Raw genomic sequence first — 27862 nt, 5'->3', positions numbered from 1 at the left:
TTTGAATTCAGACAGGTCAACTGCACACTGCCACAAATTATTCTATTATTTGATTCTGTTTGTGGTGGCTTTCTGATGGCAGGTTTTATTCCACTTGTCTCAGCTTAATGTAATGATTGGCTCTTATGTCTTTCAGACACCTTTCAGTGTCATCCATTCTTCCCATACATCAGAAAGAACTGGAGATGCCGGCCTTCTTACTTATTGAAAGCTGTCCAGACAGCGACAGAAGAGACTCTTGGTTGTAAGAATGCTGATCATAATCTCCAACTTAACTACCTTATGGCCCAGATGGATTCTCCTCAAGGGTTTTTTTTTTAGAATTCTTTTTAATAGTCGGGAACATTAAATAAACACTGTTGAGCCACACTGGAGTTTTAGATCAGCTGCAAATAGCTGTTTGTCATAACCCAGCATAAGTATGCATTTGATTGGTTTTGTTTTTAAGGTAAGATGCCAGAAGCACATTTGAGAAGCAGTGGCTGAAATCTGATCTCTGACAAATTAAATATAAACAAGATCACTTTCTCTAAAATCCAGTGAACAGAGGAGACAGTTCCAAAGTTGCCTTGACACAGAGAGATATTGGTGATGTTTTTCACTAGAAGAACCTTGTTTTGAAGTGGTTAAAGTTCAGGGATCTCTCTGAGTTGCGTAGGAAGAACATACACACGCTCTTCATCTCTGGGAACAGTATTATTATTTTTTTCCAAGTTGGACAGATCGGTGTCTAATGAATCACCTGTTAGATTGGGTAATGGATTGGCACACACAGGCTTGAATGGTAACAACAGCTCTTTATTATAGCACAACAAGTGAGAACAACCCAGCGAAGGTTGAGTCTGACAGCAGCCCTTTTATAGGGAGCTGTCAGACCCTTCGACCAATAGGATTAAACCTCTGTTCCCGCCGGAACAGAGGACCTTGGTGGAAACCATTGTAGCTAGTATGGATATCTAACATCACCCTTCTCCACAATGCTTATTTAACAATTTTGACTAAATGATCAAAGCAGGACACAATAGTACATAATAATGAAAAAGCCCTACCATGTACATATTGTTAATCTCAGTCCTTCAAGGTAGACTAGGTGGGGAAACTGCTCCACAGGAAGTACAGGTAGCCCTTTATGAACACAATTAAGCCCCAATTTTTTGTTGCTAAACGAGACAGTTGCTAAATGGATTTTGCCCCATTTTACGATTTGTCTTGCCACGGTTGTAAGTGAACCACTGCGCTTGTCAAGTTAGTAAGTCAGTAACACGATTGTTAAAAATGATTTGGCTTCCCCATTGACTTTGCTGGTCAGAAGGTCGGAAAAGGGGATCACATCACATGATCCCGGGTCACTTCAACTGTCTTAAAATATGAACAAGTTGCCAAGCATCCAAATGTTGATCAACGTGACCATGGGAATGCTGCCATGGTCGTAAGTGTGAAAAAGGGTCGTAAGTCACTTGTTTGTAGTTTCATGACTTCAAATGGTCCCTAAACAAAGGGTTGTAAATCAAGGAATACCTGTAATCTATGGATAGAGGCTATAACAGTGATGGCCCACCTTTTTCTCCTCGCGTGCCAAAATCACGCACCTGCCCACACCCATAATGCAATGCGCCCTGCCTACCGAGCATGTACGCATAATCCCCTCATGCTCCGCCGTCCCCCAGCGCATGTGTGTGAACCCCCGGTGCCTCATTTTTGGACTAGCAGGCCTCCCTGAAGCCTCCTGGGACCAAAACCCAGCCGGAGGGGGGATGTGTCACACATCCCTGCGCTTCCCCCAACACCTGCGTGTGCGTCACCTACCCCCTGCACATGCACCCCACCCCACGCATGCATGCGCCCCTGCCCCCTTGCATATGTGCATGGGTCTCCTGTATGCGCAGCAGAGACCCGGAAATCAGCTGGCCAGCGGGAGGCGTGCGCGCATGCACCATGGAGCTGAGCTGGGCAATGGCTTGCATGCCTACAGAGAGGACTCTGCATGCCACCTGTGGCACGTGTGTCATAAGTTCACCATCACAGGGCTATAATAACAGATTCTTGCATGTCTGTCCATGTCTTCCCTTCTCTCTCTCTCTCTTGGAGAAGGGGGATGGGTGGTGGAATAACAACACTATCCCATCTCTCTGGAGTTAGCACATGCTTCTTCTTCACCTGATGTTACCCTAACAGTTTCTGGATTCCTTCTCAAAGGTCATCTCCCTGTCTCTCTGCAGTTGACAACTTCAAATGGAACTGAAAGAGCCTTGGGGTTCAAAATAGAAGCTCTGCCTGTGTCCCAAATAGATACGGATCGGAGCGTGACCCATCACTTTCTGTTCTTCCAGAATGTTGAGATGCAACTCCCGCTGTCCCTGAGTCACCATACGGAGAATAGAATTGCAAGATTATTTCATGGCCACAGACAGCAGCAATTAGTGCCACTTCCTGGTTTTCGGGCTGCTGCCAAATTTCTTTCCAAGTTCACGCAGTCAATATCTGTGTGAGGTTAGACACGAAGTTAAAAGGCAGACAAGAAGTGAATCAGCAAAGTGTGCGAAAGCGATACTACAAAAATACTCAGTGTTAACAGAAATGCTAAAGGATTTTTGCATTTCCATGATTCCTTACAGAGGACCAAATGAGAGTACAAGAGAGGCTTGTTATAGCATGGGTGGAGAAAGAATGATTCTACTCCAGAAGTCCTTTATAATAAAAGAATGGCACAGTTCATAACTATTGTTATATGAAGTGGTTATTTCTAAATTAGTGAGGGAGAAGGAGCTGTAGAATACTACAGCAATAGAAGGCAATATTTTCTAAGAAATATAAAACAGCCATTCCCTGTTGGAATTGTAAACTAAAAAAGTTTTATTCTTTTTTTAAAAAAAACTGCTTCTTATAATGTCCATATATGGCTTTTATTTTGTATATCTATTTGTATGCTGCCCAGAATTGCTCTATGAGGGAGATGGGGAGTTTCTAAATCTGATATATAAACAATAAATAAATAAATAAATAAATAAATACATAAATAAAAATAAAATAAAATAAAATAATAAAATAAAATAAAATAAAATAATAAATAAAATAAAATAAAATAAAATAAAATAATAAAATAAAATAAAATAAAATAAAATAAAATAAAATAAATAAAATAAAATAAAATAAAATAAAATAAAATAAATAATAAATAAAATAAAATAAAATAAAATAAAATAAAATAAAATAATAAAATAAAATAATAAAATAAAATAAAATAAAATAATAAAATAAAATAATAAAATAAAATAAATAGAGCAAATCTTTGAAATGGTACTAATTAGATTTCTGTAATAAGCACCAGAAGCAAAACAGATTTCTAAGTGTAATTTTAGATTAAATTTTATTATTCTAGTCCTTCTCCTTGAGATTAATGAGATTATTCTACCTATATAAACAGAGATTAAAGATGTCTAGAATTTAACAAGGACTTTATGCAGATAGTCCTCTACTTATGACTGATCACTTAATGACCATTGGTAGTTCTGTCAGACCCACAAAAAGATATGTATGACTCGAATTTCAAGTTCCCATTGTTGCAGTGATATGATTATATTTTGAACACTGACCTGCATTGGTGACCATTTGCAGTTTCCTGCAATCCCGTGACTGCAATTTGTAACACTTTTGCTGGAAACTGGCATTTATTTCTGTTTTTTTCCAAAAAGGCAATGGATTCGCTTAACAACTGTGGTGCTTGCTTTATGACTACCACATTTGCTTCATGACTGCCATAAAATATGTCATAAAATCCAAGACTATTCTAAAAGGCACATCTATATTAGATACTTTTAACAAATTGGTAAATTATTGATATTAATGTTTATGGAATAGTAAATCTCCAAGGCTTTTCCTTTAAAATGGTAAAAAAATGAAGGGCTTTTCATATAAGATGCATGTTTTACTTTTCCTGATTTTTAGTTATTAGTTGAGCCTATCTAGTAACTTCTGCATTGTTTTGGAACTAAAATTATATTGATGATCACCATTGGAAAGTTATTGTTTTGCAATAAGAATTTAAAATTTGGGATTAGGAGTAGGGAAAAAGGAGGAGCCAACGTCGCAACGAGATGACGTGCGATCTCGATGCTCTGAGATCGCCGCTGATACTTTTGCCGCTGGGTGGTCCAAATGGACCTAAACTGTCCCGCAGAGACGGTGAATGGGAAGAATACATACTGTTGATCTCAGCGACATCGCAAAGTCCCTGCTCGATCCAGGAGAAGTTCTTCTAGCTGGCGACAAAAGCACAGCCCCTAGGCTGATGAAATTGGGGCAGCTCCGAAATGGAAGGATATGGAAAGAGAAAGTGTTTTCAGCTGGTAAGGAATTTTTACCATTTTAAAAGAGACTGCCTACAAAACACTTAAAGTTAATTTAAATTTGAGAACAGAAGAAATAAGCGGCGGAATTAAGCTTTGAATGGTTTTGGACAGTGTGTTATCTTACTTTTTAAATGCTATTTTCATGGATGGAATTTATGCAAGCCTTTTAAAATGAATGGATTAAGTTTTCTTCTTCTATCTTTTTTATTATTATTTTTTGCACCCTATGGACTAAAATGTCCTTCATTACTGCATTTACTGTGTTTTTCCCTTTTTCTTCTCTATTTCATTCAAGAATTTGACTTTTTTAAACTTGGAATATAAAAAAGATACAAAAGGAAACAAAGAAAACTGTAACAACAGAGGGAAAGACAACACTGCTACTCGGAGGCTGGAGGTTTGTGCATTGGAAACAAAACACTTTTACTTTCCTCACTGATTATTCTGGCTTGGCACTTCAAGGTCTCACTGTTTGTCTATAGAGAGTGATAAGAAGAAAAGCATACAGATGTTCCTTTGAAGTATATCTTTAACCAGAGAAAAGTGAAAATAAGACCTTATTGTGAATTTATGCTTAATCTTGTAAAAACCTTCCAAGCCAGAGGAGCAGTGTTTGTCAGATGGAGATAATGGCACAATTTCAACAGCAGAAAGAAACTTTACATTTGCAAAAGATATTATTAGAAATTCAGAAATTATCAAACACATTTGAGAGGATGGAGAAGAAGTTGGAAAATCTAGAGCATATGAGTAAAATATGATGAAGAAGTTGGAGATGTTTATCAAGTAGAAAAAGTGAAGGTTAGAGTCCTAAAAACCGAAGAGAAAAATGACCACAAAGAAATCAAATCCGCTGATATCTATGGTGATTGGTTTGTGTCTGAAAATGGAAAGAGTGGAATACGGAAAGAGAAATTAAATGGAAAGGAACTCTACCCCAGGTGGCAAGACATAGAAGAAGAAAAAATAAAAGAATTTATGGATTTAAAGAGAGAAATTTTATTAGCAACATCATTGATAACACCACTGACAATTAAAGATAAGCTGATCAAGGAAACAGAAGAAGGCTATCGAAATTACATGAGAGACTTAATTAGCAATGAGTTGCAAAAAGGAGTCCATACAAATTTGATTAAGGAGATGATTAGAGGACTGATACCACAAATGGCAGAAGACATGAGATTGTTTTGCTACTGGAAAAGTACAGATTGATAGATGAAAGTGTATAATCTAAAACTAGTTAAACTTAGTGAAATTTAGTGACAATAGATATAGTTAAATAAATAATTTATAATGATAATAATGTATACATATGTATTGCTATGATAAGTAATAATTGGATATGAATATTGAATGGTACCTATGAAAGGAAGATTAAAAATTTTTGGTTATATATAAAGGTTAATAAAAAAGAGCCAAGTTAAATTTAGTTAAGTTTTGATTATTAGGGGAAAAATGTGATGATAAGGGATACAGTCAAATAAAGGAGGGATAATGATAATGTGTGTGTGTGTATGTATGTATGTGTGTGTATATATATATGTGTATACACATATACACATATACATTGGATGTAAATTGTAAACAGTGATTTTGAAAGGAGGATTAGAAATTTTTGTTACTAAATATTATGGACGTTTAGCCAGAATAGGCCATAAGGATTCAGTGTTATTGTAGGATATTAGAAATAGTAAATGAAATACCAGTATGTATGGTTATGTTTTAAATCTTGGTATATTTTATGATGAAGGACGTTTAAACAATTATAGTCAAATGAAAATGGAGGTATGATGATGGTAATATGTATAAATATATCAATATATGTATAAATATATACAAGAGTTAAAATACTTGAGTCAATATGAATTATAGTTGATGACTGTGGAAGAGATGCACGAAAGTCTTTTGTAACCAACTGATACACTTTCTACAATATGTAAAGAAGGAGGATTCTTTGTGTTGCGTTTGTTTTGAAAATAATAAAAATTATATATAAGTAAAGAATTTAAAATTTGGGCAAGAATTGGGTAGGAATTTAAATTTTGAATCCTGTTCTTATGAAAAACTGACCTTTTAAAAAATAATCTATCAGTTTTAAATGATGGGTAACTTTTTGTTTTGCCTTGGGAAGTATGAACTGAAGGAAATATTTATATTTCGTCAGCTGACTCTTAAAGCTACTATTACAATTTTTGAAAGATTAGAAATAGTAGAATAACACCAGATCCATTAAAACATTGGTTCTGCTCTCTGTTTGGACCAGACAAGTTGGTTGCCTAAGAAACCATTCTGATTTTGAACATATTAAAGACAGCTTTAAAAAAAAGGAACCAAACCAACAATTCGGTTTTAATGACAGATTAATGTATTTTAAGAAAATACTTTTTAAAAATTTGTGGGCTCCTCAATCGATGTCTAAAATGTTGGTTGTTGATCTTATTTTGGAAATAGAATGAATTTGAAGGCACAGACTTTCGTTTTGTCTTTTGGCAGATTATTTTTGTTGTTGTTGTTTGGTTCCTTCAACTCAGTGTTGACTCCTGGTGACTGTCTGGATTAGTCCCTTCAGTATTTTGGCAACGGTTTTAGAAGTAGCCTCTTTTCTAGGGCTGAGGGAAAGGAACTGATCCAAAGTCACCCAGCTGGCATTGTACTTAAAGTGGGATTTTGACCAAGGGTGAAATTCAGCAGGTTCTGACAGGTTCTGGAGAACCGGTAGCAGAAATTTTGAGTAGTTCAGAGAACCTGCAAATACCACCTCTGATTGGCCCCAGAGTGGGGTGGGAATGGATATTTTGCAATAACCTTTCCCCAGGAGTGGAGAGGGAATGGGATTTTGCAGCAACTTTCCCTTGGAGTGGGGCAGGAATGGAGATTTTGAAGTATCCTTCCCCTGCCATGCCCACCAAGCCATGCCCACAGAACTGGTAGTAAAAAAAAATGAATTTCACCACTGACTTTGACCACTATACCTGATTGGTTCTCCTGGTAGATGCTTATTGACTGGATATTCTTACTATCTTGAAACTGGATCCTAGAATGAAATTATGATTTACATATGTCCGTGAGTTGTTGAATTATATTCCACAAATTTAGAATTTAGGTATTTATGAAGAATCAGTCCAGCAAGCCTGGACTGTTGCCAAAAAGTTCATTATGTGTTCTGAAAAAGACAATTGTGAATCATATATCAAAGCCTGGTTTGATGAAATGTGACCCTGCTCGGTGTTTGAGTTGACTCTTTATCAGTTTGAAGGAGACACTGGACAATGTGATTCCATGTAGTCAGGATTCAGTTTATTATTTTAAAAAATGAGCTGTAGCAATTTCCGTCTAGATTTAGTCTTTTTCTTTGTTAGTTTTAATGACTTTTACATATACTGTACCTTTTGTTTTTATTTGTGTTAATATTTTTTAGCCACAAATGAAAATATCTTGCCATACCATCTGCTCTTTAACACTGAGTATGCGTGGAAAATGTAAAAAAAAAAAAATTATGTGCATCTTCAGATCACTTACTCCTCTCTTTTTAATCATTACTCCTTTAATTTTAATTAACATATTTGGGGCACCAGTTCCATTCTACTGACGCTGGAGCTCAACCTTGGTAAGTCAAGGTAATTCCTGAGTCTGCTTATTATCTTAATGATTACTAATAGTCAAAGGACAATGTGTTCTGTTTTCCTTATCTTTTTATCCGGTTAGCCTTGGTCCTAACTGCAACACCTGCTGGACATGTGTTCAGAAAATGACATCTGAAATATCTGAGTTGAAATATTTGAGTTAATATGAATTATGCTTGACGACTGTGGAAGAGATGCACAAAAGTCTTTTGTAACCAACTGATACACTTTCTACAGTATGTAAAGCAGGAGGATTTTATGTGTTGTGTTTGTTTTGAAAATAAAAAAAAAACTTTAAAAAAAGAAAATGACATTTAATTAAAAAATATTTTTTGCTTGCTCTTCTCTTTCTTTCTCAATCTCCTCTTCTCCAAACTTAGAAGGAGGAAATCAGAGCTAGACCTTCTTTGATTCCTATTATGGGTAGTCCTTGATTTACAACCTCAATTGAGCCCCAAATTTCTGTTGCTAAGAGAAACATCTGTCAAGTAATTTTTGTCCCGTTTTATGACTTTTCTTGCCACAGTTGTTAAGTGAATCACTACACTTGTTAAGTTAGTAATACGGTTATTAACTGAATCTGGCTTCCCCATTGACTTTGCTTGTCAGTTGGTTGCAAAGGGGATCACATGAAACTGGGACAGTTGCCAAGCATCTGAATTTTTATCACTTGACCTTGGGGATGCTGCAACAGTCGTAAGTGTGAAAAATGGTCATAAGCTTGGGACCAGGTTATCTGAGGGACCATCTCTTGCTGGTCACATCTACCTGACTCATCAGAGCGGGGAGGCAAGGAATGTTGAAGGTCCCATCCCCGAGGGAGATACACCTGATGGGTCTCAGAAGAAGGGCCTTCTCTGTGGTGGCTCCCTCTCTCTGGAACATCATTCTTTCAGAGGTTAGAATGGCCCCCACTCTAACACTCTTCTGGAAGGCGTTGAAGACCTAAATCAGCCAGAGGGCCTGGGGGACCCAGAGTGGGATGGAACCCATTAAATGGCTTGTGTAATATACTGTCGTCGGGGTGGGTAGTGGGTGGGTAGTAGGGGGTGATTTAATTTTATTATACTATATTAATTTATTTGATCAGTTTTATTAATTTTATTGTTTTAAATGATGTTTTATATTCTGTAAGCTGCCTTGAGTCACCATGTACAAATAGGCAGCAATATAAATTAAACAAACAAACAAATAAAAAGTCACTTTTTCAGTGCCTTTGTGGCTTCGAACAGTCACTAAATGAACTGTTGTAAGTCAAGGACGATCTATACTAGATTGCCTCTTTCCATCTGACCCTATCTATCTGTCACTTGTGGTCTTTACTGAAGGCTGTCCTTGAATAAAACCCACTTCCCAAAGATAGGCTGATGCTACTGCAGCCAGAAATATTTTGTAAACATCACCATATGTGTGAAATTCTCTCCCCTGCACTGATCTAGCATCATCTTTGCTTTCCTTTGAATGTTGGATTAAAGCGTGGCCTATTGTCTAGACCACTGAACTGCATTTTTTTCCTTCTCCCCAGCAGCTATTGATATGTTAAGACAGTGTGATCTGCTTTAAGCTGGCTCACACTTTTGAATTTGAAAAGAAATATGCTTTTCTATGTTCTATATTTTGTCAGACTGTCAATTGTCATTTTAGTTTTCTACGATTATACTTCATCTAGAAACATTCTGGCAGGAAGGTAGAACCCAATCCCCTAAAGAAATTGAGCATTTATGGTATAGTACTGTGATGGTGAACTTATGGTACGCGTGCCAGAGGTGGCATGTAGAGCCCTCTCCTGCGGGCATGCATGCTGTTGCCAGCTGGTCTTCCAGTTTCCGGTGCGCGTGTGTGGGCCGGCTAGCTGGTCTTCGTGTGTGCCAGAGCACCGGAAACCTGAAGATCAGCTGGCCGGTGCACATGTGTGTGCTGAAATTGGAAGACCAGTTGGCTGGCGCACACATGCACACTGGCTAGCTAGTCTTTCAGTTTCTGGTGCTCGGCGCGCACAAAGACCAGCTGGCTGGCACAGATGCCAGAAACCTGAAGACCAGTCGGCCAGTGCGCATGCATGCACCAAAAATCAAAGACCAGCTGGCTGGCATGCACATTCACACCAGCCAACTGGTCTTTGGGTTTCTGCTCCAGTGTGCGTGCATGCGTGCATTCCGGTTTGGGAACTCGGTGCCAAAAAGGTTCGCCATCACTGATATAGTATATGGTTGCAGGACCTACTCTGTAATTTAAAGAATTGTTGCTAACTTGTTTCTAGAGTTGAATTAATGTTCTTTTGCCTAATCCAGAAGTGGTCTTGGTTACTTTGAGGTGAAAGAAAGGTTTGAGCAAGTATAACCTTAGGACTGTTTGTACCTCACAAGCGACGGTCACTGGATAGTAATATGCTGTACTTTTCTATAGGACTTAGATTTTAGTTATAAGCCAGCTATCAAAAATATGCATCAGCATGAAATAAAGATGATTGACACTGCATTTTTGCCTCCTATCAAATACTAGGGAAATTTAATATTGCTTTACTTTGGAGAGAAACAGGCTTTTTTTTTTTTTTTGCTAATATATACTATTTTAATTTTTTAAATGTTTGCATTCATAACATATTTTTTCTTAATTGATCTTTTATTTTTGCTATTTATTTATTCATTTTTATATCCTGCCTTTATTACCGTTTGCTATTTTTTGAGGATTTTTTTCCTTTCCTGTGGGGGTGGGGGGAGATTTATTTTGGCAAAATCAAAATAAATCAAATAAAATTCCGATTTTACTTGGCTCTTTTGCTGTTTCAATATGCTTGTTTAGGTTACTTAGGCATCTTAAATGTGTTGTCCTAGTTTAAACATGATCAGCTTCATGAATACACTGGCTTTGCTGTGAATCTCTCTGGAAGAACACAAAACTGCCAGTCTTCTCTATGGGGAATGAAACTCAGTTAACTATTTTACATTGAGTCAGGCTGTTGTCTCTGAGAACTGCTGGTTTGGGAATAGGTAATCCTCTAGATGTTGGTAGCAGATAACTCTAAACAGCTTTGCCAGTATGGCTGAGAGATCTGAGAGTTGTAGTGAAGTCACACATTTGTGCATCTCTGCCATATTGCCTATCTGGTCTGGTGGCATTCCCAAAGCAGCCTTTCAGAACCCGACAGATGTGCTACCAGTTGGGAATTCTGGATTGCCATGTCAGTACCTTTGGAGAACATCAAATTAAGATAACATCACTGGATTTTAGGAAAAATAATTCCATCGATAGCTCTTTTTAACTCATTCTGTATGTATGTAGAATATCTGCTCTTTCACTCACCTGGAATCAGAGGTGGTATTCTCCTGGTTTGGACCAGTTCACCCGAACCAGTAGCAGAAATCGCAGGTGGCCCCACCCACCCGCCCCAGTTTCATGGCATCTCATTTAGGCACTTTTTTAGTCAAAGTGCATGCACAGAAGGCTGAGCGCATGTGCTGACATGGTGCATGCGCTTACGTTTGTGAACCACTAGGGAAGGTAAATGAATACCATCCCTACCTGGAATCCTATTTTGATCTTTATGTACTGCATTTATGACATTATGCTGGACTAGATATAGTCCATTAAAAAAGACCATGATAACGAATGATCTTCTAGCTCAGTAGCTCTCAACCTTTACTTCACCTGGGACCCCCTTTAAATATCTTTTGTGCAGGGGTGAAATCCAGCAGGTTCTGACAGGTTCTGGAGAACCGGTAGCGGAAATTTTGAGTAATTCAGAGAAACGGTAGTGGAAATTTTCAGTAGTTCGGAGAACCGGCAAATGCCACCTCTGGCTGGCCCCAGAGTGGGGTGGGAATGGAGATTTTGCAGTTTCCTTCCCCTGCCATGCCCACCAAGCCATGCCCACCAAGCCACATTACGCCCACCAAGCCATGCCCACATAACCGTTAGTAAAAAAAAATTGAATTTCACCACTCCTTTTGTGGCCATGAACCACCAAGTCCACCAAGACTTAACTCAATATTTAAATCATAATATTTCTTCAAGCTTCCCTGTGATGACATTGAGTCCCCCCTCCCCACAAGGAATCCGTAGATCACACCGCTTGAGAAAAACTGTTCTAACTTATTCTGAGTCATTCTTGTACCACTAGTGACTTACAATGTCTTTACAGCATCATCCAGCTATTGTTTAAGTGATATGAAGCCTGTCTAATTACTGGGCTCTTATTTTGGCACAACAATGACTGGAAAACTCTAGAAGATACTATAAGATGCTAGTGAGGAAATGCCTTTGATTCTTTCTTGTGCAAATTCTTAGCTGTATCATGTCTTTCCATGCCAACTTCTAGAAACTTTCCTACTGTAGCAGAAGTAGTATTCTCATTCTGTCCGAGGGGAGTGGGAAAGAAACAAGGTGAGAGTTTCAACTCTCTTGACCCTTGTATGCTGCCCTTAAATGATAAACTAAACTTTCATGAAAAATGAATGACCAGGGAAATTAGTCCCTTCTTCAATTTCAGAGAATGAAATTGCAGTAGGACCCTTTCACTGGCAGACAAAACTATGTTGATATGTGAGACACTTTATCTTGAGCTACTTATCCTGATCATTGCCAATGCAGGCAGCAGCTCAACCACTCTTGTGAAATACAGTCACTATGCCTAGACGTGAGAAGCCAACGGCCTCCCCAAGTAATGGTAATGGCAATTTTAATTATACATCTTATTCCTACGGTCTTTAGTTGTGTAATCCTGGCATGTTGCAGGTTATATGGAAACTTTTTTTTGACACCAAGTCTCTTTGAGAGAACTTGCTTTGCCTCTGAAGCTTACTTTGGTCATATGGCTTTTGGCTTTCTCTTTTCATTCTGGTGGTCTTACTCCTTGCTTATGAAAACTCTACATGGCTGTTCCTTGTTTTGCATCTGCAGCAGTTCCATCTAAGAGAGGAGAAGAAAGCAAAAAACACAGTTTGGGCTCAGCTTGAAGTCTCAGTACAGGCATGACTTTGTATATATTGTATTACAACAACGCAATTTGGCAGTCGTGAGATGGGAAGAAATGTTAGTTTTTCCAGCATGCTAACATCAGCAGGGTATTTTTCCTCCAAAAGTCATCTGGTTTTATAGTATTACAAGTTGGTTTTCTAGGAAATTGTTCATGTAAATTAATTATGCTAGTTGGGATCAGGATTTTGCCTACTATGGAAAAGAAGATGTACCCTTTCTGGAAAAAAGTATATATAAGAAACTGGACCATACATTTTAATCGCAGTGTTTCCCACCCTGGGTATGATTAATATAAACCATATCTGCTATATCATTAAACAGTATTGGAAAATAATTTAATGTAGAATGGAACAAATTTTGAAAATTGTAATACCATTGCAACCTAAGATATCTTGACTAAATTTCACTAAACTGTATATCCCTTCAAAATGCACCAAATTAAATTTTATATGTTAATGGCTGTAAGGTTTTATATATCTTTTATTGGAAAAATTCTTTGATTCCCCCTTTGGTAGTCAAGATAACTAAATTGTGGGACTTTCCTCAACGTTTAGAATAACTCTGTGTTTAAAATATAAATAGACACATCATATAATTTAATTCTCATTGGGAACCATTCTTGGATTGTAATCTTATATAGAGAATTGTGCCACATCCAAAATTTGGGTTTTAGAATTTGATGTAGAATTTACTGATTTATGTATTGTGTAAAACCTACCATTTCTTTTAAGGATTTCAAATGTGTTAACCAAGCATTTTCAACTCAATATTCAACAGGAAATGGATATGAAATGTTTAGCCATTTTTTTTTGCTTTTTTAGATTTGTTGGTTATCCAGTCAAATTTCATCACTTGTATTTGATTCTTTAAATTGTGTTATCCACCTCTTATATTTTTTTCCAAAAATACAAAGCAATGAAATAACAAAAAAGATAATTCAAATTAACATTGGCTCATACTACATTCAATAATAATTATTTCTTTGAAGGAAAACATATACTTTGTCATGTAAATGTTATGTTGCTAATTCCAAAAATAAATTGTGGGGAAGTGTGATTCTGAATTTTCCTGCTTCAGTAATAGATTCTCTTCTTTCTGAAGAACCAGCTTTTTTTAATACAAATGTCAGTGATTTTTAGGATCAGAAAAACTTTAAAACTTGTGCCAAAACTCGACTTAATTAAACAGTCTAGAGTAACATTCACATTCCTCAGATGAATTTCTCTTCTTCTCTCTCTCTAATTTTTCACTTTTATTTTTTTGGTAAACAATACACTGGTCTTGTCTTCATTAACTGAAATTCAGAATGTTTATTGCAACTGTGAAATATCTGAGACTAATTGACTATAATACCAAGCATGCTTATTATGACTGCATACTTACTGGGTTCAATGGAATTTACTTTCCTGTATGTCTTACTTAACCAAATTCAAAGAGAAAGATAGATGGTGATCTTGTCCTTGCAACAGAACTTCATCTGCCTTAGCTTTTGCCTTGTTTTGTTTGCAGCTGGCTCGGAATTAGCTCCATATTTCACCTGGATCTTGGCAAATTGTCCCCAATGCGCTCTGCCCTGTATCTAAAATCCTTAATAAATTTAGTAGCAAAAATAATACAAGTAGCAGTTTCCCCAAGGATAGTGATATGGTGTCTCCTAACCAAAATGACTCTCCTCAGTTCAGGGGTGAAATCTACTTACCATTGCTACTGGTTTGGTAGCAATGTGATGTCCAGGCGGGTAAGCGAACAGCGTGCATGGGGGGGGGGAATCCGCTGCATCATACGATTTAGATTAGTTAAATCCTGCTTTCTAGCTAATATAAATTGTGTGGCACAACTGATCATCAGGAAAAAAAGTCAAGGCATTTTTTTTACTACCGATTCGGATAAACCGCTGGCATCTTTACTACCAGTTCAGGCGAACTGGTCCGAACTGGTAGCATTTCACCCCTGCCTCAGTCCAATGGTAGATTTTAATCTTGCCTTGTGAACAATTCATTCCAATTTGTACAATTGGTATGTACAAGATTTGGGAACATTTACTGATCCAGTTTCTCCTTCAGAACTTGGAGCATCCTTAATTAGTTCATTTGACAAGAATGAGCTAGAGCAGGGGTCTCCAAACCTGGCAATTTTAAAACTTGTGGACTTTAACTTCCAGAATTCCTCAGCCAGCCATGCTGAGAGACCCATGGTGGCTGGGGTGTCCTGGGAGTTGAAGTCCACAAGTCATTTTCTTTCCTTCTCCCTTTCACCTTTGGGAGGAGAGAAATGTCAGTAATCTCTACTCATCACTGACCATCACAACTGCTGTCACTGAAGCAGTCAGCGTGAGCTTAAATGGACTCTGGGGGATGGTAGGGCAGGATGGGAGAGGGTGGCAGAGCCAGCCAGGGGTGAGATTTGGAGGTTCTCTGAATCAGCCATAAAATAAAAATAAATAAATAAAATAAATAAATAAAATAAATAAATAAATAATAAATAAATAAATGTTAGCTATGGGTTCTCCCGAACCTGGGCGAACCCATAGCAGCCCACCCCTGATGATATTCTAATCAAAGAACTATCAAGGGAAAAAAAACACCTCCCATCAAAACTGGCAGGGCAAGCTGCTATATATATAAACAGGGAACACATTTGTATTGATGATGTTACTTAGATGGGTAATGCAATGTCTGCAAGCAAACAACCAAGCTCAGAGCATCAAGGACTCCGCATGGAGAGGTATATGTAGGTGAACCCACTGCTTTAGTGTATCTTGCAATACATATCGTATTGCAAGCTTGAACTCATTCAAACCCATTGTGCAGCCATTCCATTAGTTTTAGAATACAGTACTTCTAAGAGAATTGTCCTTCTGGAACACTAGTGAAGGAATTATTGCTAATAACAGATAATGCCCTATTCTAGCAGAGAATTTTTTTTTTTTTGAAAGGCGTTTGTCTTCATCTCTCTTAAGCAGTATGCTACCTGGGGAATCCTGGGAGTTGAAATCCACACATTGTAAAATTGCCAAGGTTGTGAAACACTGCAAAGATTTTAATTGTCTATATTGTTGTTGTTAGTTGCGAAATCGTGTCTGACCCATCGCAACCCCATGTACAATGTTCCTCTAGGCCTTCCTGTTCTCTACCATCCCCCGGAGTCCATTTAAGCTCACGCCGACTGCTTCAGTGACTCCATCCAGCCACCTCATTCTCTGTCATCTCCTTCTTTTGCTGTCAATCCTTCCCAGCATTAGGCTCCTCTCCAGTGAATAATTATTTATAAGTGGGACCAATGACTGCTTCCAACAGAAAGCATGTAGCCCAATCCCACCCATCCTCCCTCCTAAATGGCTGATATATTACTGACTTTATAGAAAGAAGTTCTGCTTTGTAGCACACAATATATGTATGCACCTCCCTCCCCCCCTCTCATTCAGCTGTCAAATTTAGAAAATGTGGCTCTGTTTTTTACATGATTTGTGACATTCCTTCCACTCTTGGTTTAACAAAACAGCAAGGATGCTGTTAAATCAAATATTTGTTTTAACTGACAAAATGCGTGCCATTGCATTTTTCAGGTGGGCTAGGTTTCTTTCAGATGATGAGAAAAGGGAAAGCAATGGAACATAGTGTGATTGAAAGAATGTACACATCTTAAATTTTATTAGAGAACGATGACTCTGCACATGTGCAACTAAAACAATCTGAGTGCCAAAGTCAATGCCACATGGAATGGTTGGGCGCCACTGTTATTTTTTAACAGCAGTCATGGGTTACTGCTGGAATTGAGTATGGATTGCAGCTTCGAGGAAGAGAAGGTGTACCCCTTTCCCTCTGTACTTTTTTTTTTAATCCAATTTAAATTTAACCTCTTATGGCTTTTCTAGTCAGACTGAGAGTTCGATGGGCCACTCAGTACCTGGATGCACCATCACCACCCACTCAAAATCACAAAGAAAGATTCAATCTCTTTCTCTTTTGCAACTGGGGAATCTTAATGTGGTCAGGAGTTTCCCTAAGGACAGAACTGGCACCTGGGAATCCTTCTGCTTCTTCTCTGAGCCCTACAGGTCTCATTGATTTCTGAAACATCTTCTTGCAATCCACTCTCTCTTTCTCCACTGACCTTGTTTGGTCCCATGGGCTTTTTGCATTGAACATTCTTTCTTTCTGAGCCATTGGGTGCAGCAAATTCTGTTTCTTCTTGGTGTGACTTCAGCATTTCTTTTTTGAACCTATTGAAGACATTCTCAAACTGCTTCTTTCTGCATCTCCTCTGGGAAGGTTTTTTTTTTTTGTTAGCCTTGGAGTTGGCATGAGGCTCATTCATCTCCTCAACCAAATATTCCTTTGTTATCTATCTATCAGCAGGAAAGATTCTATCAGTCTTGGAGTTCACTCTTCCCTCATTGGTTGTGGAAAGGACCTGATCCAATTCTGCTTCGGTTATTAGCTTATTAGTAAACTTCTTTGCAAAAAAAAAGCCACACCTTTGTGGCTTTAAGCTTGGTTCAGGGCTTTCAAATTCCTTTGGATCTCAGTAGGGCTTTTGGTCTATACTCTCTTTGTTAAGCTTTTTCATAGAAGTTGTTATTTGTTCAGTCTCACTACTGAACACACCTTGACATTAGTTCTCCAGATCAATTGGACAAAATTCAGCATGTAACATCCTTGGTGTGAACCATTTCCACTTTTTTTTTAATGACAGGAAGGATAATTAAAAAATCAGCTCAAAAACAAAATTCCTAAAAATGTACACAAACCAACCTAAATTTCAATTCTTAACGCTTTTGACCTCACCCCTCCAGTGTTGATCTTCCAAGAACCTTAAAAGAGAGGGAAAACACTACTTTAGCTCAATCAGGGAGACCACAAAGCTTTAGTCAGAAACAGTGCTTTCCCTCTTCTTCTGGAAAAAAGCTTTGTGGTACGCCTGATCTACCACACTTTGACAATAATGTGCTCCTATTGGCTGCTTTAGGATGCTGGAGGCACAGAGCCTCCCTGCTGGTTTCTGGGCACTGTTTCCCAAGATTATTTTGCTCTTGACTCTGGAGCGTTCCATTCTTTAATTAGGCTTTCCACAGCACTAATGACTCCCCAATCCCCACCTGATTCATGAAAGAGACTTAATGGGCAAACAGACTTCTTTCCCCACTTCTGTCATCACTACTTAGCAGAGTGCTGAGGGTAGTAAGAGAGGAGGCCCACTTCACTGGGCAGCCCTTCCCTTTAGACCGGGGTGATCAACCTTGGCAACTTTAAGACTTCAGCAGTCAGAATTTGCAAGCCTGCTATGTGGACTGGATAATTTTGGGAGTTGAAGTCCATGAGTCTTAAAGTTGCCAAGTTTGGACACCTCTGCTCTAGGCTAAACCATATCATTAGTGGGAAGAATTCAGGTCACCTGGTGAAACATATTCCTACTTTACTGTATCTCTGACCCAGCCCTATGGAATAGCTGTAGTGCCTGATCTATGGGTTGGCTGTTGCTTTTTTGTCAAAAAAGAGAGGAGAGCCTTCTGTGATTGACAGGGAAACTTGTATCTGTTGTTGGTAGTTTGTTCTCTGAACTGGTTATTTAGCTTTCGAAGGTTTCATCATCAGGCTATGTGACATCCTCAGTGGGTATTCAGTTGAAGCATCTTGTTTCAGTTCTTCACCACTTTTATTGATCTCTGATCCATGGTATGGATGGGGCATTCCCGGTAAAAGTGAACATGTTCCATTTTACTGATCCCATCTTCTGCTCACAATTAAACCACTTCTAAACTCATAGGTGTACATAACAATTGATATGTGTAAAATTTATCCTCTTCTTTCAAAAAGATGTCACCGATCACGCAGTTTTCACAGTGTACGATATCTGCTTTTTCTCCACAGTGGATATTGAAGGACACAACGAAGAAGACAATGCTACTGAAAGTGAAGAAGGTAACTACTCTAAAACGTATGTTATGGAGAACATCTTCAGCTCTAGACACAGCCTCCCCTGAACCCCACATATGTGTTGATGCTAAAGGTGTCATCAATTCCAGCAATCCTGACTGGGGAATTTTAGGAGTTGTAGTGCAACATATTTTTTTTGTTTTTTATCTTTAATTTTTTTATTGATTTTAAAAGTTTTACAAGGAAAAAGGGGTTAAGAGGTTATGGAACATTTTGACAGCTACATCGTGCGGGGGGGGGGGAGAGAAGCCCCCCTGGGTCTCGCAACTTTTACAAAAAGGAAAAATAAAAAGCTATAAACATTTACATAGATATTAGCAGTTTTAGGTTTAGCACAAAATCATCAATATGTTTCAATCATTTTACTTTTTGTTACTTCCTTAAAAGTACATTGTAACAACATTTGCAATAGTGTTTCAATTCACTTTTGTGATCTGAGTCTTCTTGTTGTCGCATCCTCCCCCCCATCCACTGGCAGAGCCTCAGCCCCTCCCTGCTTTGTTTCTTGTGTAACATCCCCCGTGTCACCTGAGAGAGCACTGTGTTTTTTCATGAAAGCCTCTGCTTCCGCAACTGTGTTAATTCTAATTCTACTGCTCTCCCAAAAAATCAACTTACCTTCTGGTAGCAACTACATGAACCAAACCCCGTTATTATATAATTTTTTGCTAAGAAGGAATATTCTTATTAAATATTCTTAAGAATGGTTATTTCTTTATCCTTATATTTTAATGGTCCTCCCCTTTGAGCTCCTAGAACCTCATGTCTTGTGGTTTTTCTAAGAAATTTAACATGAACTTCCCTTGGAACATTGTGTGTTCTTGCATAGGCTGAATTAATCCTGTAGATCAGGTCAATATCCCACCCAAGCTGTTGTTTGTCTCTGTTAATATATTCTGCTAACATTGTAGTCGTAATCTCCTTAAGATCTTCATTCTCAACTTCTGGAAGTTTTGGAACCTAAGAAAAAAAGACATCCTTTCAAATTCCGTTTTTATCACATGATTCTCAAATTCTGCATTCCCCCTTTGGATTGCCTCCAGGTCGTTTCTCATTCCAACCGCACCCTCCTCCAGTACACCTATCCTCTACTCATTCTGTGTAGTTTTTTGTTGTGTCTCTCTGAGCTGATCATTTAAGTCCTGTAGTTGTTTTTTCATTTTGTCCTGTCCCTTTAAGAGGGCCTGAAGCGTCTGCTGAGTAGACAAATCCTTTAAACTCTCTTCAGGGGCTTTAGGTTGTAAAAAGGATCCCAATTGTGACTGGTGGGCAATGGGGCTGGACGTAGAAGATGTCGGGGCCGATGAGGCCTTTCCAGACGGTAATTTCTTAGGACCCATCCTGAAGCTTGGAGATAGTTGTTGGTCTATACAGCAAGATGGTGTCCGTGGGAAAGCACAGCTGGTAGAGACCGCCAAACAGGCAGATCCAAAGGAGAATAAGTCGTTTAGTACAAGACCAGAGCAGATGGGTGGATCAAAATATTCCAAATCCAGGGAAAAAACTTATTTGAAGAGGCTCCTGGAGGTCTCTGGGGTGGAAATTAATTCAATGCAACAAAGTTTTTCAAAGGAGGAGTCTCATGCACAAAGACAAAGAAGAAGGAGGAAGTGAGCCATCTTGGCTCAGCTAGTACTGGTGGTCAGGAAACAACAAAATCAAGATTCCCATGCATAGTTTAGAGAAGAATCAGGTCAGCCATCCTTTCTCTAGCAGTTGTAGTTAAAAGAGAAAAAAAGAATTTCCCCCCCATTAATTAAGGGAAGTGAAAGTATTTAAAACTTTTAAAACTTTCTCTCTCTCCCTTGCAAGGGAGAGATTTTCCAAGTGCCGCTTTTCCAAGGGGGGTGGAAACTTCCTCCCCCCCTCCAATTTTAACTCCTCCACAGGTTGAAACAAAGTCCCAGAAAAAACTGCAGATCAGTCAAAAGAGTAATAAATTGTAAATTGTAAAAGACCTCACCGCGCTTCAGCTGTTGCATTGAAATTAATTGCTCCCTTCCAGGCTGGCATTCCGTGCGCTCCCTACGCTCCATGGCTCCTGGGGCAAGGCTGGAGACCCCCCCTGGCCGCCGCCATTCCAGGGGGTCCCAGCAAGCCACCCCTATGGCAGGGCGCCCCTCCAAGGCTCCCCCTGGGATTCAGGGGAGCCCACTGAAGCAGCAAGAAGGCGGACGCACATGTCCGTCGCCTTCGGCCCCCGGAAGTCGTCTCCGTAGTGCAACATATTTGGATAGCTTCTTAGTTGGGGAAGGCTGAAATAGTATCTAAAATTTTTAAGCATGTTGTAAGATAGCTAAAACTGGTTTACTTGTGATTTCTACTGCTGCACCTGCTTTAATTTTTGGGATTTGCAAGATGTATTGAGGATAAACATGGGTTGGGTTCTTACAACTAAGCTAAGCTAAAATGCAGTTGAGTAGCTTGTGAGTCACTATATTGTGGGAAGAGGGCAGAGAACAGAGAGAATCATTTCTAAACATAGGTGCTTTCAGTGTTTATAGTACTGACCATGTTTTGAGTAAATACCGAATGTATTGCTCACTTTGGGAACAAAGTCATCAGAGTCATACTTTAGGTATCGTTTAGGTCACCAGTGCTTTGCACTGTTTAATGCAATTGAACACTGAATTCACGTAAATCCTTCTAGAGAAAAATATTAGCTTAGTCGGTCTAACTCAATTATGAAGTTGCTATTTTGGTAATAGTATTTCATTTCAGATTGAAATGCTGTAGTTTAAAATGTGTGACAATAAAGCTGAGTTCTTAGAAAATGATCACCCTTGAAATTGTGGGAGCTATATTTCAATTATTGTATTACGAATATCTACGAGACAATGCATTCATGGAATGGGAAAATAATAATTATATCTGGGATGAAGGACAGAAGAGGGACCAGGCTCCTTTTGTGCTGACTAAGCTAAGTGTTTCTGTCTTCTTTTCTATGAAGAGGAACAGTCTGAGCAAAAGAAAAAAGCATCAAAAAGAAAGAAAAATGAAACCGAGGAAGAGGACGAGGATGAAGAAGAGACGGCTGCAGAACGCAGGAGAAGATACAGGAGACGACGGAGGAAAGATGGGAATGAAGGCAGTGAATCCGACGGGGAAGCCCACAAGACCAGGAAGAACAGAGAAAATCAGAAGATTAGGGATGAGTCCAGGGAAGATGACGATGAAGACGATGAGGACAAAAGAAGCAAGGACAAGAAGAAGGAGAAGAAGAAAAAGAAAAACCAAGATAAGAAGAGAAAAGGATCAAGGTACTCTTTTCTTATTCATAGTACTTGATAGCGTTACTATTATCTCAGTCAACAGATTAACCAGTATTTGTTCTTTATAAAACAACCTGAGACTTTTAGTTAAGCAATCACTTTGTTTACTGAAGGTGACAAATACATAATTCTTACTGTTTAGTATTTTGCCCCTGCTAGCAGCCTCATTCCTACACTTCTTTCTGCTTCTGTTTTTTTTTTCTGGGTTCTTCTTTCTCATATACAGTTTTGTCCTCTCCTATTGCCATTTAGGATCACATCGCAATCAGGGGTGGGTTCCGGCAGGCACTACTGCCGATTTGCTCGTGGGCACGCTGCGCGCACATGCACCCTTGATGCATGGTGTACGCGCTTGCGCAGTGCAATAAAAATTGTTCTGCGCATGTGCAGAAGCAAAAAACAAGATGGTGGTGCCCGGAGAACCAGTTCGGGGACGTGGCGTGCTTGTATCGCTGCCAGTTCCAGTGACCCAGGCCACCAAACCACTACCAGTTCGGCCGAACCGGTCCGAACCAGTAGGAAATCACCACTGATCAGAAGAATGGAGAATATCTGTAGATCAATACTGAATTGTTGATGTTCTGCAGATGTTTCATTACCAAGCGAAGAACATCATGAGTAGATGGTGAACTTAAATTTGCTGTCAGTTTATACAGTATAGGGTAGCTTATTGTATCAATCTTTATTTGTTTATTGGTTTGTGGTTTCCTGGTTCCTGCTTGTTTGGTGTTGCTTCATAGGCATAATGTGGTAAGGAAGAATGGTAATAGCATAAAGTTGTTCATTATCAAGATTTTAGTATATTTCTCTTTGTGAGAAGAAGGATACCAATTTCCTCTGTTTGTCTTGGACTTCTGCCTTCCAGTTTCAGTTTTTTAGGCCCTAGTTGCAATCAGGTAGCCTCATGGACTATTGATGCATACTTGGAAGGTAGGGAATATGTCCCATCCAGATGTGGATGAACTGCAATTTCCAGAGCTTGCAACTAGCATTTTAGTGGTAAGGGTTGCCTGGAGCTATAGTTCAACTATATGAGGAAAGACAGATTTTTCATGACAGTATTTATAATGGATGCAGGTTCTTATTAGCAGTGTCTCTATTTGTTCTTGATTTTAGTAGCTCATCTCTCTTTTTCCATTTGTGTATGCTGGAAATACATTTTAGTACAACATCTTTTCCCCTTAGTGTGACTCTGAAATGTTAAGGCTGCTTTTCCCAATCAAAATCCCTTTATATGTCTGAGACTTCAGTTTCTCAGATTTCCGGCCATGAAGGCTGTCCAAGTTTAGCATAAAATAGGATGAAGAAAATGATGCATTTGCTGTCATGAAGTCCCCTTTTTCATCGTATCCCTTAGATAAGCAACATTGCTTATAGGTAAGAACTGACTGAGGCACGTCTATTAAAATTCAGCCAAATTGAATTTTAGCAGGTATGGGAAAATTGGCTTTCTCATTAATTTTTCAGGATGTTGCTTCAATTTCTTCAAGATTGCTTGGTTTCTGTTTTGTTGCAAGGAAGGTTGCAAATATTGCAAGTGCAATGTATTTTTAAGGAAAGCAATAGGTGATAAATTAATACATTTTATTCTCCCCAACCTTGAAGTTGCTTTCATTATCATTGTTCGTTATCAATATTCAAGACTCGCATCTGCTGACTCAGAATTTACCCATTTGGCCAATGGAAGTTCTTTTACCACATAACAAAGAAAGCTAGTCATGTTAAGCAATATATAGCTACTTCTAGATCAGGGGTGTCAAACTTGATTTCATTGAGGACTGCATCAGGGTTGTGTATGATCTCGGGAGGGGGGGGGGGGAAGGTGGGCATGGCCAGGGTGGGTGTGGCCAGCTCGATGTCACTCATGTTGGGAGACTTGGTGGCCTGAGCACTCTGCAAGCAAAAATGGGCTCCTAAGCTCCGTTTTTGGCTGTGACTGCCTCCTGCAACCCTCTGCCAGTTAAAACAGAGCTTCATTTTCACTGGCAGAGGCACTGTGGATGTTCCTTCAGTGTTTCCAGGGTGGCCCCGTGGGCCACATCTAAACACCCTGCAGACCAGGGCCTTGACTTTGACACCCCTGTTCTAGACCTTCTCATAAATGTTCAGGAAAGAGCTCATCCTTTTTATACCCTTAAGGTTGGTCACTCTCTTTCTCCATCCCCCAAAGCTCAGATTCTACTTCTGAAGAGGAAATGACAGAGGAGGAACTGACCAAGTTGAAAGAAGCTGTGGAAGAGAAGAAGAAGCTGATTTCCACTTTGCGAAACAAGCCTTGGAATATGAAAAAGAAACTGAAAATCTTGAAGTAGGGTCTTGATTTATGTAATAATTAACCTAGAGTCTGAGCTGTGAATTCCAATTGCTTTTAAATTCTTCTTCCCATAGATCTGGGTTGGTTTTTTAAATTCACTACACACTTGGGGGCGATAGAAATGGTAAAATATAAGATTTAGACTCTCTTTTCAACCGAGGCTCCTTGTGACTCCCTGGGCATGCAGTTTTTCTTGACAACTGTCTAGACAGCTCTGCTATTCCTTGGAAGCCTCCCAACTCAGCATTAAGCAGGCCTGACTCTGCTTAATATCCAAACCTAAACACATTAAGAAAGCTGCTACCATCTGTTAAGACCTAACCAGGCTGCTGAAAAGGTGAACTTATATCTACCTTAAATTTTATATTCCAGTCATATCTTAAGGGTGCTACTACGAGGACTTGCATTGTGAAAATCCAATATTTGTACGAAGGTGACCTGAAAAGTTAAAATTGATCAATATCAATAGGACATTTCTCACTTGTGGGATTTCAGTTAATGCCCGAATCCCGCTTGACCTGTTCATGAAAAGTTGGCTCACCTATTCAAATCTTCAGCAGTGACCTCTTAAGCTGAGTAATTCATTCTCACTGTGGCAACATTGAAACAGCCTCAGTACCGGACACCACATGCTTGGGGAGTTGTAACCTTACACTTGCAATTAATTATTAAGCCAAGCCATTTAAGGACAATTATGCATGGGCTAATGAAAGTTTGATGTAGTGTGTGTTGGTAATTAGATTAAAGTTCCTTTAATTTAATAAAGCTTTCATGAGCTAACTCAGAGTGTACATTTTACTCCATCATGGGTTATATATGTCCTTCAGCTCATTACAGAAGACCATCCAGGCAGAAAACCATATTTTTATTTTTAATGTCGCCTTTGCTATGTTTGTGTTGTATTTGTGCTGATAAATACATACCTATTTCCCTGGCTCAGCTGATAAGGAGGAGAGCCTGTGGCTTAGTGGCTAATGCATCTGCCTAATATGTAATACAGCCCAGGTTCAAATCCCAGTAAGGGTATGGCTATCTGATGAGAGCTAAATAGCTTGCAATAGATCAATACTAGTCTCCCTTTATTTATTTATCAGCACAAATACAACACACAGACACACATATGTATGTATGTATGTATGTATGTATGTATGTATGTATGTGTATGTATGTATGTGTATGTATATATATATATATATATATTTAAGTAATATATATATATTGCTTAAATGCTTTTGCAAGTGCCTGAAGTGACACTTGGTGTTATTTAACATTTTGGTTTAATGGCTTGTTCACAGAACTTCAATTTCAAATGTTATAAGACATTCAGGGAGCTTTATATGTCTACAGCTGCAGGGATGGGCTTCAAAAATTTCAGCAACGGGTTCTCTGCCTGGTTGCTGAGTGGGCGTGGGCACGGTGGGCATGGCCATTGTGAGCATGGTCTGGTCAACCTCCTACACCACAGCGTGGGTGGATGGGTGCATTTTTGCCTTCCCCAGGCTCTGGAGTCTTTCCTCGAGCCTCTGCAAGTGCGAAAACTGCCTCCCCTGGGCTCCAGAGTCCTTCCGGAACTTCCGGGAGGCCTGTTTTTCCCCTCTCCAAGCCTTCTTGTGGGCCCTGCACTTACCTCGTATCCAAAATGGGCAGCGTGGAGACTCCTGGAAGGGGCAGGACAATGTGGGAGAGGAGGGGCGGGGCCAGCCAGGGGTGGGATTTGAAGGTTCTCTGAACCAGCCATAACATTAGCTACAGGTTCTCCCGAACCCGGGTGAACCCGTAGCAGCCCATTCCTGTACAGCTCTAAGTACACACATGTCATAACATGCTTGTCAGGAACTCTGTGTCAAGTACTTTTAATTGTGGAATCCTCGGTGCTCTCTGAGCTCAGTTATTGCTTGCAGAATTTTCATTACCCAACTAGATAACTCCATCAATGCGAGTGAGTGTGGGATTTGCTCCTTCTTTATACACTTGCCCTGATTTCTACTGGTTTCAGCATGTTAACAAATAGAACAATGTGTTTATTTCTGCTATGTCAATGTATTTCTTTCTTTTAAAAACTTGTTTAGAGATGCCCAGCGTTTTGTAGAAAAATTTGAAGGGGCTCTCGGGAAAGGCAAAGGAAAGAAGTTTTATGCATATAAAGTGATGATGATGAAAGTAAGCCTAATTTCTCCTTATTCAAACTTTGTGAAGTAGCTCAATGGAAATAGCTTATTACTTCCATCTCCCTAGATGCCTCTTTTAGGCTAAATAGCTCCATTTTCACGTAGATTGCATTTAGCCTTGTTTTTTTTTTAAGAGCAAGATCAGACGAATACTGCAAAACACCATCCTGGTTTTGCAATCAATTTTGAAGACATAGGTGTTCTCAATCTATAATATTTATGAAAAAGAGGGAATAAAGTAAAATAAAAATAATGTTTTTAATAAAGTAAATAAAAGAAAAGAAACTAGATCAGCAAGTTCCATTCTTGCAGCTGATAGGGGTTAAATATTAGTATATTAAATTCTGATGATGTATGTGTGAAATCACACTGTAAACAGTCCAACGAAGAAGTGTGCAAAGCATTGATGAAGATCACTAACACTAGGTACTTCAATGTGTATTTAGAACTGCAGTTTTAAGTACATTCATCCAGAGTAAATTAGCTAGGAATAAGAAAAGAAATGTTTACAGAATAAAGTGGATTAAGATGCATAGGTCAGTTCAAATGTTTTGATAGAGGCGTAGCTCTACCTGGCTTCAGGTGATGAAAGGTATGCTAGAGTTTGTTGCAGCAATCACATCCAGAAACCACACACGGGTAACTGATTCAGCAGGATTCATTAAGTTCTCTTTATATATAATCTAACACCGTGATGGCGAACCTATGGCACGCATGCCACAAGTGGCACGTGGAGCCATTTGTCAGGGCACGTGAGGCGCTGCCCTGTCAGCTGGCCAGCGCGCATGCGCGTGCTGGCCAGCTGAGTTCACCTTTTTAAAAGCTATTTTTCACCTTCCCCAGGCTCCAGAGGCTTTATAGGAGCCTGGGGAGGGCGAAAAGAGCTTCCCCCGCCCCCCCAGAGGCTTCAAGGACCGTCCGGAGGCTTCCCTGAAGTCTTCGGAGCGCTTGGAACCACCCTCCAAGCAAACCGGAGTGACTTCCGGGTTGCTCGGAGGGTCATTTTGAGCGCTCCGAAGGCTTCAGGGACCGTCTGGATGGCGGAGGGAGGGGGGACTCTATAGCCTTTCTGCCATGCACAGGAATCCGTCCCCTCGGGGCTTTGCGCGGGTGTCGCAAGGATTAAGCCGAAAGGAGGGGGACGGTGAAAGCGAGGGGGGCTTTGTTGTCCTCCTTCTCCTTCTCCTCCTTTCCCCCTCCGGCTCGAACGTGGCGCCGGGGCC

General features: G+C 39.4%; 1 protein-coding gene across 1 annotated transcript in view; it reads left to right on the top strand.

The window, feature by feature from the left end:
- Nucleotides 1-12592: 12592 nt before the first annotated feature.
- Nucleotides 12593-27862, top strand: part of TMC1 (transmembrane channel like 1) — a gene marked incomplete at its 3' end in the record, with an annotated part of 59849 nt that continues 44579 nt past the window's right edge. The window contains exons 1-5 of the mRNA XM_081943833.1: nt 12593-12638; nt 18820-18870; nt 21836-22145; nt 24328-24465; nt 26541-26631. Of these exons, the coding sequence (XP_081799959.1) occupies nt 12599-12638; nt 18820-18870; nt 21836-22145; nt 24328-24465; nt 26541-26631 (630 nt within the window). The 5' untranslated portion in view covers nt 12593-12598. The remainder of the gene's footprint in view (nt 12639-18819; nt 18871-21835; nt 22146-24327; nt 24466-26540; nt 26632-27862) is intronic.

This window comes from Natrix helvetica, assembly GCF_964273705.1.
Source record: "Natrix helvetica genome assembly, chromosome: 2".
Lineage (NCBI taxonomy): Eukaryota > Metazoa > Chordata > Lepidosauria > Squamata > Natricidae > Natrix > Natrix helvetica.
Note: the sequence above shows the minus strand (reverse complement) of the source record. Positions and strands in the feature narration are given on the sequence as shown.